The following is an 18,435-nucleotide window of genomic DNA, read 5'->3' as shown; positions in this document are numbered from 1 at the left end:
TATGGTTTTTTATCACATAAATGTTGTGCCATTTTTTATAATTCCCACGTTCCTCACACTACTTTTTCTCTGTGCCACCACTTTGACAAAAATATTGATCCTACACAGATCTTTATGTCTGGGTTAGAGACAGGTCACAATTCTTCCCTATTTCTATAACTTCAGTAACTACTTCTACAGCAGCAGTTGTAGATAAGGGTTGAGGATGAATGTGTGATGCAGACATTAGCTAAAAAGCTCATTGTGTGACAGGCATTCCCCGATCAGGTGAGTAAATTTTCATCATCAGTGAACCGAACTACATTATAAACCTGATCTGGTAATCCATTCTTTACACGCTCAAAAGTCCCTTCAATAGATGTGTTGATGCTTAAGGAATACAGGATCAGGTCATTTCTAAGTAAGTAAATATGTCTGAAAGGATTAATGTCCTTTGAATTAGAAAATATGTCAAACATTAAACTATTTCTGACACATTCCAGATCTGAAGTTTTTATATTTTAAATTTCACCACCAAAAGAAATAACATTAACAATTCAGAGCAGTACTTCTCAACTAGGGTTATATGTAACTCTGGGGGTATATATAAGCATCAGAGTCACCCCTGGTCCAGGTGGGGGGAGGAGGGGCAGGTCCGCACTCCTGAAAGGGGTGTGGCCTCAGGCAAAAGGGTCTATGCTGGGACTTGCCAGCCCTTCAGTGTTGCTGGGGGTGCACTGCCTGGGTCTGCCATTCAGGGCTCTGTCATAAACTTAAAAGACCTGGGATTCTAGCTACTGCAGCTGCCCCAATAGCAGCAGCAGTGGCCAGGAGCTCTGGGCCCTCTTGAATCGCCAGGCTCCGGGGCAGTTGCCTCTTTTGCTTCCCCTATGTTGGGGAGCCAGTGTAGAGGTCTTCCAAAGGGCATATCAACTCATTTAGATATTTCCCTAGTTTTACAACAGGCACACCAAAAGCACTAGCTAACTTAGTACAAACTAAAATTTCCTACAGTCTGTAATTTGTTTATACTGTTCTCTATATTATATGATAAAGTAAAATGCATGTATACATGATATTACACTCATATTGTATATCATTTATTGATGTGTGCAAGCACATTCATTACATTGAAGTTGTCATGGTATATATGTGGTTGTGATGTAAAAACGGATAGCTTTTTAAAATGAAGAGCTGAAAATAGCAGTAATGGCAACTGTGAAAATCGTAAAGAATTGAAAATGGGGAAAAACATTGTCGGTTCTGAAAGGAATATATTGCCTTTGGATTTGCATCTAAAAATAGCAATCCAACCCAAACTTTGGATTTTCTTTGCAGGGAAACTATCAAATAACAGCAGGAAGCTATTGTGTTTGCAACAACATCTGAAGAGTACAAATACTCTGAGCATGCACGTAAGCCAGTGGAATTTTTTCAAAGAAAGCTTTCTGAATTCCAGACTTATCAGCTTAAAATGAAAAGAGCTTCAACTACTTCTACAAAGCATGTAGGCTTCACATACAGATTATTTGGCCCTCTTGGCAGCAAGTCATATTTCCCCAACATTTAGCTTAACTCAACTAGGTAAGAAACCATTCATTTTGTCAGATGTTGGCAGCAGTAACCTCTCTGCCACTGAGCATGATAATCTCAAGCTGTCTTCAGATGGTGGTCTGCAAATCAAGTTTAATGACTCCACACTAATGCAGTTTGGATGTTTAGTATAGAAAGCACACACTGACCTTGAGAACCATCCTTTGGGTGTCTGTAACCTTTTGGGTCAACATATCTTTGTGAAGTCTCATTTTCTGCTATGACTGCTATCATGCTAAAAAGCAAAAATAGACTCAATGTGGAGAAAAACTTAATTGTTGCTGTCGCTTCACTGCCTTGCAAAATGTCAGGCTCACAAGTGAAAAACAAGCTCAATTATCACATTGAAATGTAAGTACAATATTTATATTCCAATTAATTTATTTGATATGATAAAAGTGAGAATATAAGCAATTTTTAGTACTAGTGTGTTCTGGGACTCTTGTATTCTTATGTCTGTTTTTTAAGCAAGTGGTTTTTAAGTGAGATGAAACTTGGTGTAGCGAAAACAAATCAGTCTTCTGAAAGGGATACATTCATCTGGAAAGGCTGAGAACTGCTAGTTACTAGATGGATTTTTTTATAATTAAGGTTATGACCTTTACTCACTGTATGTACCTTACTCTGAACTGTGTCACTAGATGAAATTTCTGGCCTGTTTTATGCAAGATTTCAGACTAGATTATGACAATGGTCCTATATGGATTTAAAATCTATACAACTATACATAATATCCTTTTCCTCAATGGGACTACTGCAAAGCAATGTGAAAAAAGGCAACTGAATCCAGTTCAGGTTTATTTTTATTTAGTAGTTTTTTATCTTTAAGTACTTTGAAAGCATCGAGCATTGTCACGTGCTCTTCTAAAATGCACATTTAACAGCAGCTTTTTCCATCAAAATAAATTCTTCTGCTCCAGAAACATTATATAATAAAAACTCATTACCGGATACATATGCTGACACTCCTTTGTGTGTTCATGATAATCTGTATCTGAAGTACACATGTGCCATTTTCTATCTTTCTGGGAGTTACTGTTTGAAGAAAAGCCTCAAGGATAAACCAGGTTATAAAAAGCTCATGCAAAGTTTATTCAACCATTCCTCGGGAGTCCAGGTAAAGCATTGCACAGTAAGTCACTGATAATCTTACTGAGTAAAAGTTGTTTCTAAGACATTGCTTTTTCTCAGTTAAATCTGTAACTATTACCACATACTACCAATCGACACAAAGCTTTGTTTATCACCTGGATTAGCCAGTCTAAGCTTTTTCTTTTGACTTGTTCTAGATGCTTGGAATTTGGATTCTTGCACTTTTTCTGCTTGGGACAGCCAGAGGTAAGGCATAGGATTTTTGTCAATTTCAGTACAGCATTTCTGTTCTGATCACAATCATTTTCTTTAGTCCGGATTTTGTTCTTTGTGATGAAGGTTCTATGCATCATGATTATTTGAATTTGCAGCTCATTTGTAAGAAGGGTAAGAGGTATGATTTCCCATCCCCCCAGGAAGTCCCAACCTGGGTTTACAAAGCAGAAAATAAGGGGAAATTGCTTTCCCCAAAGAGTGCTGGTATCCTGGTCTTCTCCACAGGGCCACTAGGTAAAAGGAAAGCATCTTTGTACCTACTTGCTCCCTGGTGCATCCAGAGTAGGCCTGTAAAATCCCATTTAATTGCTTAACAGTTAAACATAGTATTTAACCAGTTAACTGGTTAAAGGGTAGGTGGGTGGAGGGGCTGATCTAACCCTGCTGGGCTGGAGCAGCTCCCCTGCCCTCTGTGGTCAAGCTGGAGTGGCACACCCATTGTAGGCAGCAGCTGTTCCCAATCCCAGTGCGGGACTGCTGGCCTGCACAGGAATGCCTTTCACCCATGGTGAGCCGCAGGAGGGATCCTGATCCTGGATACCGGTTAATCATTACCCAGTAAACATCACCCGTTAAGGGTAAAGCTTACCGGGTTACCAGTTATCCATTCACATCCCAAATCCAGACTATCATGGGCACAATCTGGCTGGTTCACACTGTGCTATCCCTTGTCATGGGCAATTTGCACAGACCCAGAGGGAGCCTGTGGAGGAATATTCCCCAGAGAGTAGGCGATCAAGCCTCATTGTGGGAGGAAGGGGGGACACATACTCCTCCCTGCATGCTGGCCCTATTCTGTGGGCCTGTGCAGAAGGTGGAATGGCCACCCTCTCCTTGCAACCTAGGGTGGATTGTGGTCCAAGGGGAGCTGTTGCTGTGCTCTGCCAAGAGCAATGCCTGCAGATGTAGCTGGCCTGAATGCAGGTTGATGTGTCCAGAAAGCATTGAGAGGCCATTGGAGGAAAAGTGCTGTCAGGACAGTGCGTGACAATTAGAACTTATGTTCATTCACACCCTAATCATTTGATCTCTGTGCTATAGGAAAGGAAGTTTGCTTTGAAAGGCTTGGATGCTTCACAGATGACATACCATGGTCTGGAACTGTAGAAAGACCAGTGGCGAAGTTACCCTGGAGTCCAGAAAAGATAAACACCCGCTTCCTTCTTTACACAAAAAATAATCCAAATAACTTTGAAGTAAGACCTATTTCTGTTAAATCTTACCAGTGGTGCATATATAAAGAACATAAAATCATCATCTATTAGTGCTCCTGGCACTCCCAAAGCCAAAGAGAGAAATGGCCAACTCTGAAATGTGGTCAGGAGGTAGCATTTTCCAGCCTCTCAGAAATTTCCTGTCCAGCCTTTCATGAGTTTCATAAGTCTTGATGGACAGAATTCTCACAGGCGGATATGACAGATGATTCTTTGAATAGAGCCAGTAATTCTTTACCAGCCTTATGCAAAGTGAAGTCTGTCCCTCCCCAGAAAAGAGCACATAAGTCACCCGTAGGTACATTTTCCGTTTTTCCTGTATATAGTGAGAGATGAAGAAAAATCTATAGCACTGCAAGTTGTTTGGTGCGAAATTGAAAGGACATGATAAAGGTGAAATCCTGGCTTCACTGAAATCATGTGCAAAATCCCTCAGTACCTATCCTACAAAGATATATTGACTTAATGTCATACATGTGAAGTTATTTGCATGTGTAAATGCTTCTAGAATCCAGGCTAACATAATAAGTCTTGTTTTCTGTTCATATTGCTGTTCTGATAAGCTTTTCATAGGAAATAATCTAAATATTTGCTATTTTAATATCTACAACAGGAGATTACTGCAATAAATCCATCAACGATCGGTTACTCGAATTTCAGTCCCAGCAAAATAACCCGTTTTATTACCCATGGATTTGTAGACCAAGGAGAAGAAAACTGGCTGTCGGACATGTGCAGGGTATGGTATTATTACAGGAAGGCTCTGAGGTTGGAAGGTCCCCTAAGGAGTGGTGGGATGGTCCACAAAATTGAATGTGGCTATGACTGCTGGAGAGATAGCATAGTCAGGAGTAAGGCCAAGTGCCCCTAGCATTTCTATCCCAACCTTCTGCCCCTCTGACACATTCTAACTCAACTTCAGAACGATCTCCTCTTTTAACATTGTTTCTGTGAATGAGCATTTGCAATCAGAATGGCTGTGCTGTCAGGTCAAAGTTGTGCAGTTTATTCCTTTGTCTTGAATCAGTAGGTAATTCTAGGGAATCCGAGAGTTTTATATTTGAAAATCACATCCTTGTCTTTGTTCCACAAGTTTATTCATTATGGGGCACTTAATACTTAATGTTTTAATTACATCTTATATCGATCTAGACAGGGATGCTGCTATGACTGGTTATATTCCCTCTGTTCCTAAATAGGCATTAATATTATCCACCCTAATTTTTAAAAATTAAAAAAAAAACAATCTTCTGGGAAAGCTGACTTGCTATCTGGTAAAATTTTGCTTCCTAATCTTCTTTATGACCCACCTGTGTCAATGGGTGGAGGCAGCCATGACCCACATATGTCAATAGGTGGAGGAAATGATGGGGCAGGTGGCTAATGGGGCAAAGTGACAGTGCCAAGGGAGGGAGACACTTGCCAAGAGATAGGCAGCTCTTTCCCAGGAATCAGTCATAGGCCAGATAGGGGAGAAGGGTGCTGATTGGCCAGTATTCCCCAACTGCCAGGATTTAGCCCAGTGCAGAGGAGATGTGGCACTTCTTTGGCTCTGTTCTAACAGTAAAATTCTGCTATTCATCTTTGTGATGCCAAAGGAGCCCTCTAGTAGGCAGCTCTGCACAAAACCACCCATTTGCAGCTCTGGAAGCAGCAACACACAACCCCAGAGCTTCTCCAACCTTCTCACTGTGGAGAATCCTTCTCCTTGCTCCAGCTTTCTTCCCTTCCTCCCATTACAGTAAAACTCCAATTGTCCGGCATCCAGTGGTCCAGCACTCCTGATAGTCTGGCACCAACTGGAACACGGAAGTGCTCCGGCCAGCTGGACAATTGGAGCTGCTGTGAGCCCCATGGGTGCTCGCAACTGGGAAAGGGAAGGGGAGAAGAGGGGAAGGGGATTATACCCATGACAGGTCTGCTGGGACCTGCACTGTGTCTGGCCAGGAGGTGGGTGGGGAACGGCGCGGCGAGGGGCGAAGCCTCCACCATTTTGTAGGAAGGTGGATGAAGCCCCGCGCAGCCGTGGACAGTTTCCGCCTTCCTGCAAAACGGCAGAGGGTTCTCCCCTCATCACGCCATTCCTCGCCCACCCACTGGACGCAGTACGGGTCCCGGCAGACCCGTCACAGCCCCCCGCCGGAGTACCTCCCAATACGCCGGCATATCCGATAATCCGGCACCACCTAGGTCCCAAAGGTGCAGGATTATCGGAAGTCTACTGTACTTGGTTCTACTGTACTTGGTTCTAAATGACCTCATCTCCAGTTCTCCAAAGAGGCTAGCGATCCATTGATCAGTTTCAAACCCACTGTGATGTACAGCCAGATTCTGCCATCCTTATTCACAGTAAGAAGTGCTTTACTGGCAAGTAGTTCCCTTGTTTTCATTGGCATTACTGACACACAGCCCTGGGTGTAGCATAATACATAACACAATACAAAGCACGTCACAACTGCTAAAGGACGGTGTCTTTAGCAAACCATTCCACAGGTCAGAGAAAAGTAAAATCTAGTATTATGTGACAAATAGTAAAGTATCTACTCATCTAAACACAACCATAAATTTGAAACCAACTAAAATGGCAGCAGAAATGTATCCATCCTCTAGAAAATTTATCACCAGCTGGTGGTTGACACAGGTCACCCATAAGTTTTTAATTATCCCACCTGTTAATTATTATGGAAAAAAAATAAAAGCTTCTAACTGAAATTGTAAAGGCTGTTTCTCTGCATCATTTAATTAAAGAATCAAGACATGAGGACAGCCCTGATGTAGCATAGGGGCTGTACTTGAAAACCTATACCGGGAATTTATATGGCAGTTATAAGTCTGTCTGTTTTGTTTAATCAGTGAGCTGACCTGGTAGTTGATAATCTTTGCTTCTGTTCTTTTAAAATATATATTTTCACCAGAGGATGTTTGAAGTGGAAGACGTAAACTGTATCTGCATAGACTGGAGCAGTGGATCAAGATGCCCATATACTCAGGCATCAAACAATATCCGTGTTGTGGGTGCTGAAGTGGCTTATTTTATCAATGTGCTTATGGTAAGGGATCTTCTTCTCCCTACAAAGTAAATTTATAATCACAGAGCTGCTGAAAATTATTCTAATCTAAACAGCCAATAACAATGAATTTTCATGTATCCAGCAAAAGATTCCTCCCAGAAAAAGATGCAAAAGTCCTATCAACTCCCCTAAAAATACATAAAGTTTAAATATGTGTACAGGCAGTCCCCGACTTACGCGGATCCGACTTATGTCGGATCCGCACTTACGAACGGGGCTTTCTCGCACCAGAGGTCGAGGTGGCGGATTGCTGCCTGCGAGCTCCGGGGCGAGAAAGCCCCGTTCGTAAGCTGCTCCCGGTGCCCCTGGTCTGCTGGAGACCGTCTCCAGCAGACCAGGGGCACCGGGACTGAAGCCGCAGCCGCGGCGGGGTCCCTCGCCTCTGAGACTTTGCCAGAGCAAAGCCTCAGAGGCGCAGCACCCCGCTGCTGCTGCGGCTCTGCTCCCTGTGTCCCTGGTCTGCTGGGGGGGGGGGGAGCGCAGCTAGTGTGCCCCCCCCCCCCAGCAGACCAGGCTTTTGTTGTGGACCCTGGGGCAGAGCAGCTGGGGCGCTGCCGATTGGTCCTGCAGCGCCGCTCTGGACACTACTGGACCAACCCGGCAGCACTCCAGCTGCTCTGCCCCAGGTCCTGATTCAGCCGCTGCTGGTCAGTTTCAGCAGCGGCTGACTTGGGGACACCTGGGGCAGAGCAGCTGGGGTGCTGCTGGGTTGGTCCAGTAGCGTCAAGGAGCGAGGAGCGGTGCTACTGGAGCAACCCAGCAGCACCCCAGATGCTCTGCCCCAGGCGTCCCCAAGTCAGCTGCTGCTGAAACTGACCAGCGCTGACTACAGGAAGCCTGAGGCAGAGTTGCTCTGCCCCAGGCTTCCTGGAATCAGCCGCTGATCAGTTTCAGCAGCAGCTGACTTGGGGTTCTTAAGTTGAATCTGTATGTAAGTCAGAACTGGTGGTCAGTTTCAGCAGCGGCTGAATCTGGACGCCAGTTCCGACTTACATACAGATTCAACTTCAGAACAAACCTACAGTCCCTATCTTGTACGTAACCCGGGGACTGCCTGTATTCTGCAATTACTTTTACGTACTCTTGTGGATGCAAGGGTTGGGTAGTTATAAAGACAGATAAGTAAAGAACACAGCACATTTACCCTTTTTTAACCACTAAAGCTATAGGATCCATCTTAAGGGATACATATACAAAACCCTAAAGCAACTGGTCATCAGATAGCAAAAACCACCTCCCAGGAGGAGAGGGCAGGGCTCTTTTCCCAACCCCTTTAGAAGTGTTACCTAAGTTTGGCTATGTCTACACTGCAGGGATCTATCAGAAAAAGCTACGCAAATTACATTCCGATATTTGTATAGCTTTTTCTGATACTTTTTTCGGAAGGGGCTTTTCCAAAATTTGGCCCATCTACACTAGGGCAAATTTCAGAAAAGCCTCCTCTTTCGGAGGAGCCCTTATTCCTTGTGGAATTAAGAATACAGGACTTCCTGAAAGAGCGCGTTTGCTTTTCCACAAAAAAAGCGGAAGAGCAAACGCGTTTCCTGGATGCCATGGGGGTTTTCCAGAATCCCAGAGGTATCCCGGAAAAAATCTGCAGTGTAGACATAGCTATATGTGAGTGTTTGGGGACATGTGGGATCTTCCCAGCTGCTCCAGCACAGAAAGATAGGGTGTGGGCCTGTAATCAAACAAAAGGCCAGATGTTCAGCTCAGAAAAGCTCATAGTTCCATTGAGATCATTGTAATTCACCATTTTACACCAGATGAGGTGCTTGGGAAGGAGGGGTATTTTCAAAAGCACAAAGGGTCTTTACAGACATAATTCCAGTTAAAAGTAAGTGTGAAGTAGGCACCTAACTACCATCTTTGAAAATTTCTCCCTCTGTCCCTAAATCTAAGGACTTAAAACGAGGCATGAGTGAAGCAAAAGGAAAAGGATAACTCCTAATATTTTCTGAACTAGCTTGCCTCTGGCTAGTGTAAGTACTAGGAGCTAGCTCACCAGTGCATTGCAGCCTGTGTTGTAAATTACAAATCGGAATGATAATGTTTAACATTCCCATTGCACTGGTGCTAAGTTCAGCAGGAGGTGCAAAGCAATGAAGAATCAAACTTCAGCAGAGCATGGGTGCCCTACATCAGAATGGCCATGAATTTTTTCCCTTGACATTCATGAGTCAGCTAATACAATGTCAAGAGGATGCCAGATACGCTTCCATTCACAGTGGAGCTGGGAATAAGGGATCTGGCTGCTGAAATCATAACTATCCACTGCCAAAATCCCATGAGTGCATTGCAGAGGTTAACAATGCCCTGAGGCTGTAGTAACAGCTACTGAATGGTCCTGTTACTGCTCTGTCCAATTCCATGAACTTCCACTCTGTGCAGCCCATTTCTGACTTTTCTTGTAATCTAGAGCTTCTATCTAGGCCTCATATCAGTAAAAACAGCTTCCTTTTTGTTACAATTGGTGTTTTTCCTCAGGAACAATACGGATACTCTCCTTCCAAAGTCCATTTCATAGCCCATAGTCTTGGAGCACATGCTGCTGGGGAGACAGGAAGAAGAAGGCCAGGCATTGGAAGAATAACTGGTAGGTTAATGAATTACTCCTCAGTCTATAGCAATGAAGAATTTCAAGAGAACAGTATTAAATCTTAACGTTACCTTGCATTTTTTAGGAACTACTACAGTATCTGACTGACGGAAAACTGTAATGAATTGGGGGTGTGCACTTGTGCATGAGTGTGTGGTGTGTGTGCCCTTGCCCTCTACAGGATGGAGTAAGAGCAATACAAATCTATCATAGCCTTATATTGCTAACAATCAAATTGCGCTCTTTTCCAGTAACACCATGCCACCCTCAGGAAGGGATTACACATAAGGATTCCTTCAGTGTGGTGTTCCTTTAGGCCCCCTGCACAATATCCCCAAGAATTCAGGGCTGAATTTTTCCCTAAGAATCCCTGCATGAAGTGGATTCTTGGGGACAAATTGGGCAGGAGATGGTAAGCTGCATGGAACAGTGATCTCTCCTAGCATCTCATCTCTAAGATATGACTGTTCTCTGATCCATACAGCAGGTTATCTTTTTTCACCTGTGCTATAAGGATGATCCCAAGGGGCATGGACTGTTAAGTAACAGACTAACACGGCTACCCCCTGAGGCTTTTATTCTGGCTTGGTACATCATGACTCTGTGGCATACCACCTGCCACCAACACTGCTCAGTGCAAGTGCACAACAACCAAAATTTATTCGGCAGATGTTGCCTGAGCCAGTTTTAATGGGTCTGATTGTTTCCGAAGCATTCGCCCATTATAACAATTCCAGTTTGATGTGGCTAGTCCCACATTCCTAATCCTGGCAGTTTTACTCCGACTGTTCCCTTCTCTCATTAATCCAGTTTGTTGTGCAGGTGCAGCAGTATGTCCAGTATTTCAGATCACCAACTATTTAGAGGCCCAGTGTAGGGGTTCCCCCCCCCCCCCGTGCGGAGGGGCTTACGTCCGCCCCCCCTCGGTTTCTCCAGTCGTTAGTGACTCAATGCGCCGGCTTTACTCGGCTCAGCTTGCCCAGTTGGGGAAGGGGGTCCGGGCCCGCCCTCACTCCGGACCCCGACCCAGGGCCCTAAGGTAAGGGAAAGGTTCCCCACCTAGCGGAGGGGGTCGAGAACCCTAAACTCCCCCGCTCTCAGGGTCCACGTCCCCGCCCTGGGCTACTTCTTCCCCCACGTCAGCACGTTCCACCACCAGGCTCCCGCTCCGGTCCCGCCCAGGGTCGCCAATACGTGGATCCGAGCGCTTGCTCCCGGGGGGGATCCGTCTCCTCGGCGTTCCCCCTTCTTGCTGGTCCGTTGTGGCCTTTTGAATTGCCCGCCGGTCGCAGGCAAATGACGTCAGTCCCCTCGTCATCCTCCGGCCCCCCCTCGGGCCGGCCTCCCCGTGACGTCATTTCCCCCGCTTCCTCCTCCTGCCCCTTGACGGCGTCGTTTGCCAGCCCCGGCTCATCACCCGGCTGGCGCGCCGGCCCCCCCACTCGGGGAAGACAGACGGCTCTGCAAGCCGCGCGGGGGGGTGAGCTTCTTCCCTGCGGACGCGGCATCCCGGCGGCTTCCGGAAGGGGCGGGGCTACCCCACCACACACCTTCCCCCTTAAGTCTGGCGTCATACTCGCCGTCCCTGTCCCTGGGGTTTCTGCTACACAGGATAGCCAGTCCGCGTTCCCGTTGTTGGCCCCGGGGCGGTGCGTGACTTGGAACTGGTATGGCTGTAGGCTGAGGTACCATCGCAAAATCCGTGGGTTAGTGTCCTTCATCTGCTGCATCCATTGTAATGGGGCATGGTCCGTCACCACGGTAAATTTATCGCCTAAAAGAAAGTATCGCAGTGAATCAATAGCCCATTTGAGAGCCAAGGCCTCCTTTTCAATCGTCGCGTATCCCCTCTCCCGGGGAAAAAGTTTACGACTAAGATAGAGGATGGGGTGCTCCTGTCCCTCCTCCTCTTGCGTCAGTACCGGCCCTAGCCCCACCTCCGACGTGTCAGTCTGTAAGGTGAACGGCTTGTTAAAATCGGGCTGAGCCAGCACTGGGGCGCAGACCAATCGGTCTTTCAGCTCCCGAAACGCGTCGTCGCTCGCTGGGGTCCACCTCACCCTTTCGGGTTGTCCTTTCCGTGTGAGATCTGTAAGAGGCGCGGCTAAAGAAGAAAAGTTAGGGATGAACCGTCTATAATAGCCCGCCAATCCCAAAAACTGCCGTACTTTCCTTTTTGTGGTTGGGGTAGGGTGTTCCCGTACGGCCTGGACCTTGTCCACTAAGGGCTTGCGCTTCCCTCTCCCCACTGTGTACCCCAAATACGACACTTCGGCCCTCCCGAATTGACATTTCTTTGGGTTAGCCGTGAGTCCCGCTTCTCTCAGGGCCTCTAATATGTTCGCAATGTGGTCTAAATGTTTTTCCCAGGACTTGCTGAATATCACGATATTGTCGATATACGCCACTGCGTAGTCCTGATGGTCCCTTAAGACCTGGTTCATGAGTCTTTGAAACGTAGCAGCGGCCGCGTGCAGTCAAAACGGCATGTTCCTGAATTGATACAACCCAAAGGGGGTGGCGAACGCTGTTTTTGCCTGGGCCTCTGGCGAGAGCGGGATCTGCCAATACCCTTTAGTCAAATCGAGGGTTGACAAATAGGCCGCCGTTCCAAGGCGCCCCAGTAACTCGTCTATACGCGGCATGGGGTACGCGTCAAATCGCGAGATCGCGTTGACTTTGCGGAAGTCGATGCAGAACCTCGTTGACCTGTTTGCTTTGGGCACTAAAACAATGGGGCTTCGCCACTCGCTGCGGGATTCTTGTATGACCCCCCACTCCAACATGGCTTGGAGTTCCTCTTTCACCGTACCCCATAGCTTCCAGGGGAGGGGGCGCATGTTATCTCTCACCACTCTGCCGGGTTCCATTTTGATCTCGTGCTGTACTAGCGAGGTCTGTCCGGGTCAGCTGGTCAATACCGGCCTGAACCGGTCGAGGAGGTGGTACAGCTGCTCTTGCTTCAGCCCGGGGAGCTCTTCTCCGATCCGTATTCCCTCGATCTTCACCTCCGACTCCCCCCACAGACCCAACTCGATATCGGTGTCCCGAGGGTCGATCAGGAGGGCCTCCCGCAGGTGCCACTTCTTCAAGAGGTTTACATGGTAAATTTGAGTTTCCCGTCGGTTACCATCCACCCGCACCTCATAGTCTACCGGGCCGAGTTTCCTTATTACCCGGAAGGGCTCCTGCCAGTGGGCTAACAGCTTGGACTCCCCACTAGGCAGCAACAGTTGGACTTGCTCGCCTGGTTCGAACTCCCTCACCTGCGCCTTTTTATCGTAGTAGGCCTTCTGCCCTTCTTGCGCCTTTTCCAGGTTCTCTCGGGCCCGGCCCACCAGGGCATGGAGGGTCCCCCTCAGCTTCTGCACGTACTGGGCGGCCCCCAGGGCGGGAGAGACCAACGTTTCCCATCCCTCCTTTACGAGGTCCAAGATCCCCCGCGGTCGCCGCCCGTATAACAACTCAAAGGGAGAATACCCGAGCGATGCCTGCGGTACCTCTCTGACGGCGAACATCAGTGCAGGGAGCAGCTTATCCCATTCCCGGGGGTTGTCCTGTGCAAACTTCCGGAGCATCCCTTTCAGCGTGCAGTTGAAGCGCTCCACAAGCCCGTCGGTTTGGGGATGGTATACCGACGTCCGGAGCTTCCTAATCTGCAAGATCTTACACAGTTCCGTCATAACCTTAGAAGTTAAGTTCATCCCCTGATCCGTCAGCAACTCTCTGGGCAGCCCGACCCACGAGAACAGCTTGACCAACGCCTCTGCTATGGCGGGTGCCGTGGCTCTTTTCAGGGCCACCGCCTCTGGGCAACGGGTGGCGTAGGCCACGATGACCAGGATGTAACTGTGCCCGCACCCCAATTTCTCGAGCGATCCTACTAGGTCCAATGCCACCCGCTCAAAGGGGGTCCCAACCATGGGCAGGGGAACCAGGGGAGCTGGCGGGACCCGGGTCCCGGACGTTCTTTGGCACTGTGGGCAGGAGCTACAGAAATTTTTAATTTCCTGGTACACCCCAGGCCAATAGAATCTCTGGAGTACCTTCTGCTGGGTTTTCTCCGTGCCCAGGTGTCCGGCCCACGGGTGCTCATGGGCCAATTCCAGGACCTTCCACCTGTACGGCCTCGGAACCAGCAGCTGCCATCTTTCCTCCCCAGGAAGTTCCCCTGGGGACACTCGATACAGGTGGTCGTCCCTCACCTCAAATTGGGGCCCGTCCGGCTGGTTGGGCGGGTCCCCTCCCGGCTGCTCGCTCGTGGTGCGCATCTGCTCCCAGGATGCCCGTAAGGTGAGATCCTCGCATTGCTGTCTGAGGAAGTCCCCTTCCTTTACGTCGAAGTGGGCAGCGGCCGGCGTCCCTGCCGATGGGGCTGTAGCTGGCATGACCCCCCCCCCCGATCCTGCTCTCCTTGGGCTACTAGGGTCCCAGGCCCTGCTTCTGGCTCCTGTCCGGGGCTCCTCCCACTGTCCCACTGCCCCAGGAGTCGTTTCAGGCCGGGCCAGTCCCGTCCCAGCAGGAGGGGGGATGCTAATTTAGGGCTGACGGCGACTACGCATTCCCCTTCCAACTCCCTGTCCCCTATCCGTACCCGGGTCGTGGGGTAGTAGTGAATGTCTCCGTGGACGCACCGGAGGGCTACAGGCGCGCCCCGGGCTCGCACCGGATGTATCACGTCCCTTCGGACAATGGTTTGCCCGCATCCCGAGTCGAGTATGGCCTCCACCGGGTTCCCATTAATCCACAGCCGTTTAATTACCTGAGCTGCGCTTGCTGCCCTCCTGTCCATGCCCTCAGCGCGCCTCTGCCCAAAGGTGCAGTCCATCAGGGTGCAGTCCCTCTTGTAGTGGCCCTCCTGGCCGCACTGATAACAGACCACCTTCGGGGCCCCTTCGGGCGAAGGGGTGCCTGGCCCCATCTCGGTCGCCCGATCCATCTTGGCTTCACCGCCCGTCCGGTTCCACCGGGGTGCCAGCCTCCTCACCGGGAGGGGGCCCAGGGAGCTCCCGGATACTTCCCCAGCACGCTGGGCTCCCGCCGGCTTTATCGCCCCGTCCTCACTCCTCCGGGGTTCTCTCGGGGGCCCCGTAGCTCCTTTCCCCTCCGGCCCCTCCGCGGCTAAGTAGTGTTCCATAAGGGTCACTGCTTCGTCTAAGGTCTCCGGAAGATGTCGCCGTACCCACTGCTGCCCCTCCGCGGGGAGGATACGGACGTATTGCTCCAATATCACTAGGTCGGCCACCTGGACCCCAGTCTTAGTCTCCGGCTCGAGCCATCTCATCCCCACTTCCTTTACCCGCTGTGCCACGGCTCGTGATCGCTCGCAGGGGTCGTACTTGGCCTCGCGGAACCGCCGGTGGTGCGTCTCTGGGGTCACTCCCAGTTGGTCCAGAATTGCCTCTTTAACTTTGAAATAGCCCAAGGCATCACTGGCGGACATCCCCTGGTAGGCCAGCTGGGCCGACCCTGACAAGTAGGGCACGAGGAGGGTAGCCCAATGTTCTGGCGGCCATTTCGCGGCGGTGGCCACCCTCTCGAACGTCACCTGGAAGGCCTCTGGATCGTCCTCCGGCCCCAATTTCGTTAGCCATATGGGCAGTTGGGTGCCGACCCCCTCTCCTCCTCTGGACCCTACGGCCGCCCCGGGTACCGTCACTGGCGCCCCTCGCGCCATCTGCTCCTGTCGCTCCTGGAGCTGTTTGAGGAGCTGCTGCAGCGCCTGCATCTGCTGCTGCTGCTGCACCTTTTGAGTCTCCGTCCACCACTCCAGGATCTTGTTCGCCTCCATCATATCCTGGCAATCAATACCTCGTTAACGCTTTCTCCCTATCCGGACCCCCGTCTCGGGGTCTACCGTACCCACATTCTCCACCATGTGTAGGGGTTCCCCCCCCCCCGTGCGGAGGGGCTTACGTCCGCCCCCCCCTCGGTTTCTCCAGTCGTTAGTGACTCCATGCGCCGGCTTTACTCGGCTCAGCTTGCCCGGTTGGGGAAGGGGGTCCGGGCCCGCCCTCACTCAGGACCCCGACCCAGGGCCCTAAGGTAAGGGAAAGGTTCCCCACCTAGCGGAGGGGGTCGAGAACCCTAAACTCCCCCGCTCTCAGGGTCCACGTCCCCGCCCTGGGCGGCTACTTCCCCCGCGTCAGCACGTTCCACCACCAGGCTCCCGCTCCAGTCCCGCCCAGAGTCGCCAATACGTGGATCCGAGCGCTTGCTCCCAGGGGGGATCCGTCTCTTCGGCGTTCCCCCTTCTTGCTGGTCCGTTGCGGCCTTTTGAATTGCCCGCCGGTCACAGGCAAATGACGTCAGTCCCCTCGTCATCCTCCGGCCCCCCTCGGGCCGGCCTCCCTGTGACGTCATTTCCCCCGCTTCCTCCCCCTGTCCCTTGACGGCGTCGTTTGCCGGCCCCGGCTCATCACCCGGCCGGCGCGCCGGCCCCCCCACTCGGGGAAGACAGACGGCTCTGCAAGCCGCGCGTGGGGGTGAGCTTCTCCCCCGTGGACGCGGCATCCTGGCGGCTTCCGGGAGGGGCGGGGCTACCCCGCCACACCCAGCAAAGTGAGCTAAAGGCAGCACAGTTTTGAGCAGAGTTAATTGGTGCCATGGTTTTATTGTTCCAATATCTGCTACAGAAAAGGACTGATTGAAATTGATGTAGCAAAACAGGAGGTTGAACCTTCAAATGTAACCCTTTAATCTCCCTGCTTTTTGCTGGGTTTACATCAAATCTTTCACACCTGGGCCATGTATTTACTCACATTACATTTTCATTTTTGTTCATTTTCCATCAGATATTTTTCTGCTTAACTTCTTAGATTTATAACAAAACAACAACAACAACAACTCAAAAATGTTCAGTGAAACTGACCATAGCAACTGTTTCAGGGCTTGATCCTGCAAGATGTTCAGCACTCTGGGCCCAGTACTGCCAACTATTTAAGCATGTGTTTAACTTACGGGATATGAGTGGGCCTATTGGTCTAAAAAACCCAACTCCAATGCTTAAAGTTAAGCACGTGCTAATGAGTTTTTCTGGCACATAGACAGAGCCCTTAACATCTTGCAGGATCAGTAATGTATTAGGGGAAATCCTAAACTCCTCTCCCATAAGCCCCTTGGATGCACCAGGCTTGAATAGCAGTAGAAATGCCTTTGTTCTGTTGTGCAGCGGAGAACAAGCAGCATAACAGAATGTGCGCGAGGTTTGCACCAACCCACTCCAGCACAATGCTCCACATTGGCCATATCCGGGAGACTGTGCAAGGGGTTCATAAGTAGGTGCAGAGAATGACACCAGCATGGCCACTGGATGTGACAACTGCACAGATTCAAAGACAGCAAAACCTTTGAATTAAGAGATTGAGTGAGAGCGAGTGCACAACAGCCCGTGGCCACTGCTACAGCTCATGGGGCCAGAGTAAGAAGTGCAGACAGAGTGTTCCTTGCCCTGGCTCTGAGTTGAATGACAACTCATATGGCTCCTTTAGTGCATGGCTGTGGAGTTTGCCCTTTTTGAGTATAGCCCAGACAAGCTGCAACTTGACTGTTTTTAGTAGTGTGTGTTTTCACTGTGCTAGGAGAGCTCCGGGATAGCAGTTCAACTCACCACATGAATACACCTTGAGTTGCTTTTTCTGAAAATACAGATGCCAGTGTCAGGCTGGTTTACTGACATATTCTGTACTCACCCAGAACAAGTTGCGTGTTTGAACTTCTCATTCAGCACACAGGCCAGGCCAAGGGGCATGTGCATTAGACAGAGAAGCTACCCTTCACGCACAGTAGCCAATTTCAGACGTTAACTTCACTCTGTTCCATCATAGCATCTTCCAAAGAGTCTGGACCCCTTGGACTAGTAATCTGAAAAATTCCCTGGGAAAGCATAATATACTACACAGGATAATAAAGGCTTTGCAATTTACAAGATTTTACACACATCTGAGACAGATGCAGAGAATGAAAAAGAATGAGTCTCAGTTTTATGCTAATATCAAAACTATGTGTCTAAAATTAGGCTCCGATATCTGTATGGAGTCCAGCGGTGGGCAATAAGCTGTGAATGGTTCACTAGGGTTAGCCTCTGGCAGGCTGCTGCATCTTTATTGACATGTGCCACAGCAGGTGTGGGTGCTTGCAGCTCTCATTGGCTGCAGATCGGCGTTCCCGGCCAATGAGAGCTGTTGGAAGTGGCGTGAACTGGGACACTGCTTCCCACCTCTCCCATTGGCCAAGAACACCAATCCATGGCCAATGAGAGCTGCGAGTGCTGTACTTGTGGTGCCTCTCTGGGGCTAATCTTGGCTAACAGTGTATCACTTTAGGTGCTCTTTTAAAAAAAAATCTATGTTGCAGCAGTTGCCATTGAAGCATAAAAATTTATAAGTCAGGGCCATTCCAAGGTGGGCACAGGGTCTGGGGCAACCCTCCTATTCCATCACAGGCCCACCCCGCTCCCTTTCGTCCTCAAGCCCCGCCCTGCTGCTGCTCCGCCCCTTTTCCCCTTCCCTGAGCAACACGGTACGGAGGATTATGAGCCTGCCATAGTGGGAGATGGGGTCGTCCCTTCCCACTACCACGTGGGTGGCAAGAGTGGGGGCAGCCTGGAAGC

General features: G+C 49.6%; 1 protein-coding gene across 2 annotated transcripts in view; it reads left to right on the top strand.

Moving 5' to 3' along the window:
• Positions 1–1,323: 1,323 nt before the first annotated feature.
• Positions 1,324–18,435, top strand: part of PNLIP (pancreatic lipase) — a 32,415-nt gene continuing 15,303 nt past the window's right edge. Inside the window, exons 1-6 of one of the 2 annotated variants that reach the window (XM_025183582.2) lie at positions 1,324–1,394; positions 2,862–2,910; positions 3,982–4,136; positions 4,768–4,893; positions 7,070–7,204; positions 9,713–9,821. In XM_025183582.2, the coding sequence (XP_025039367.2) occupies positions 1,389–1,394; positions 2,862–2,910; positions 3,982–4,136; positions 4,768–4,893; positions 7,070–7,204; positions 9,713–9,821 (580 nt within the window). In that variant the 5' untranslated portion in view covers positions 1,324–1,388. The other variant, XM_025183583.2, reaches the window with a different exon arrangement.

Source organism: Pelodiscus sinensis, chromosome 8 (genome assembly GCF_049634645.1).
Source record: "Pelodiscus sinensis isolate JC-2024 chromosome 8, ASM4963464v1, whole genome shotgun sequence".
NCBI classification, from domain to species: domain Eukaryota; kingdom Metazoa; phylum Chordata; order Testudines; family Trionychidae; genus Pelodiscus; species Pelodiscus sinensis.
The sequence above is the reverse complement of the archived record's forward strand: the minus strand, read 5'-3'. Positions and strand labels throughout refer to the sequence as shown.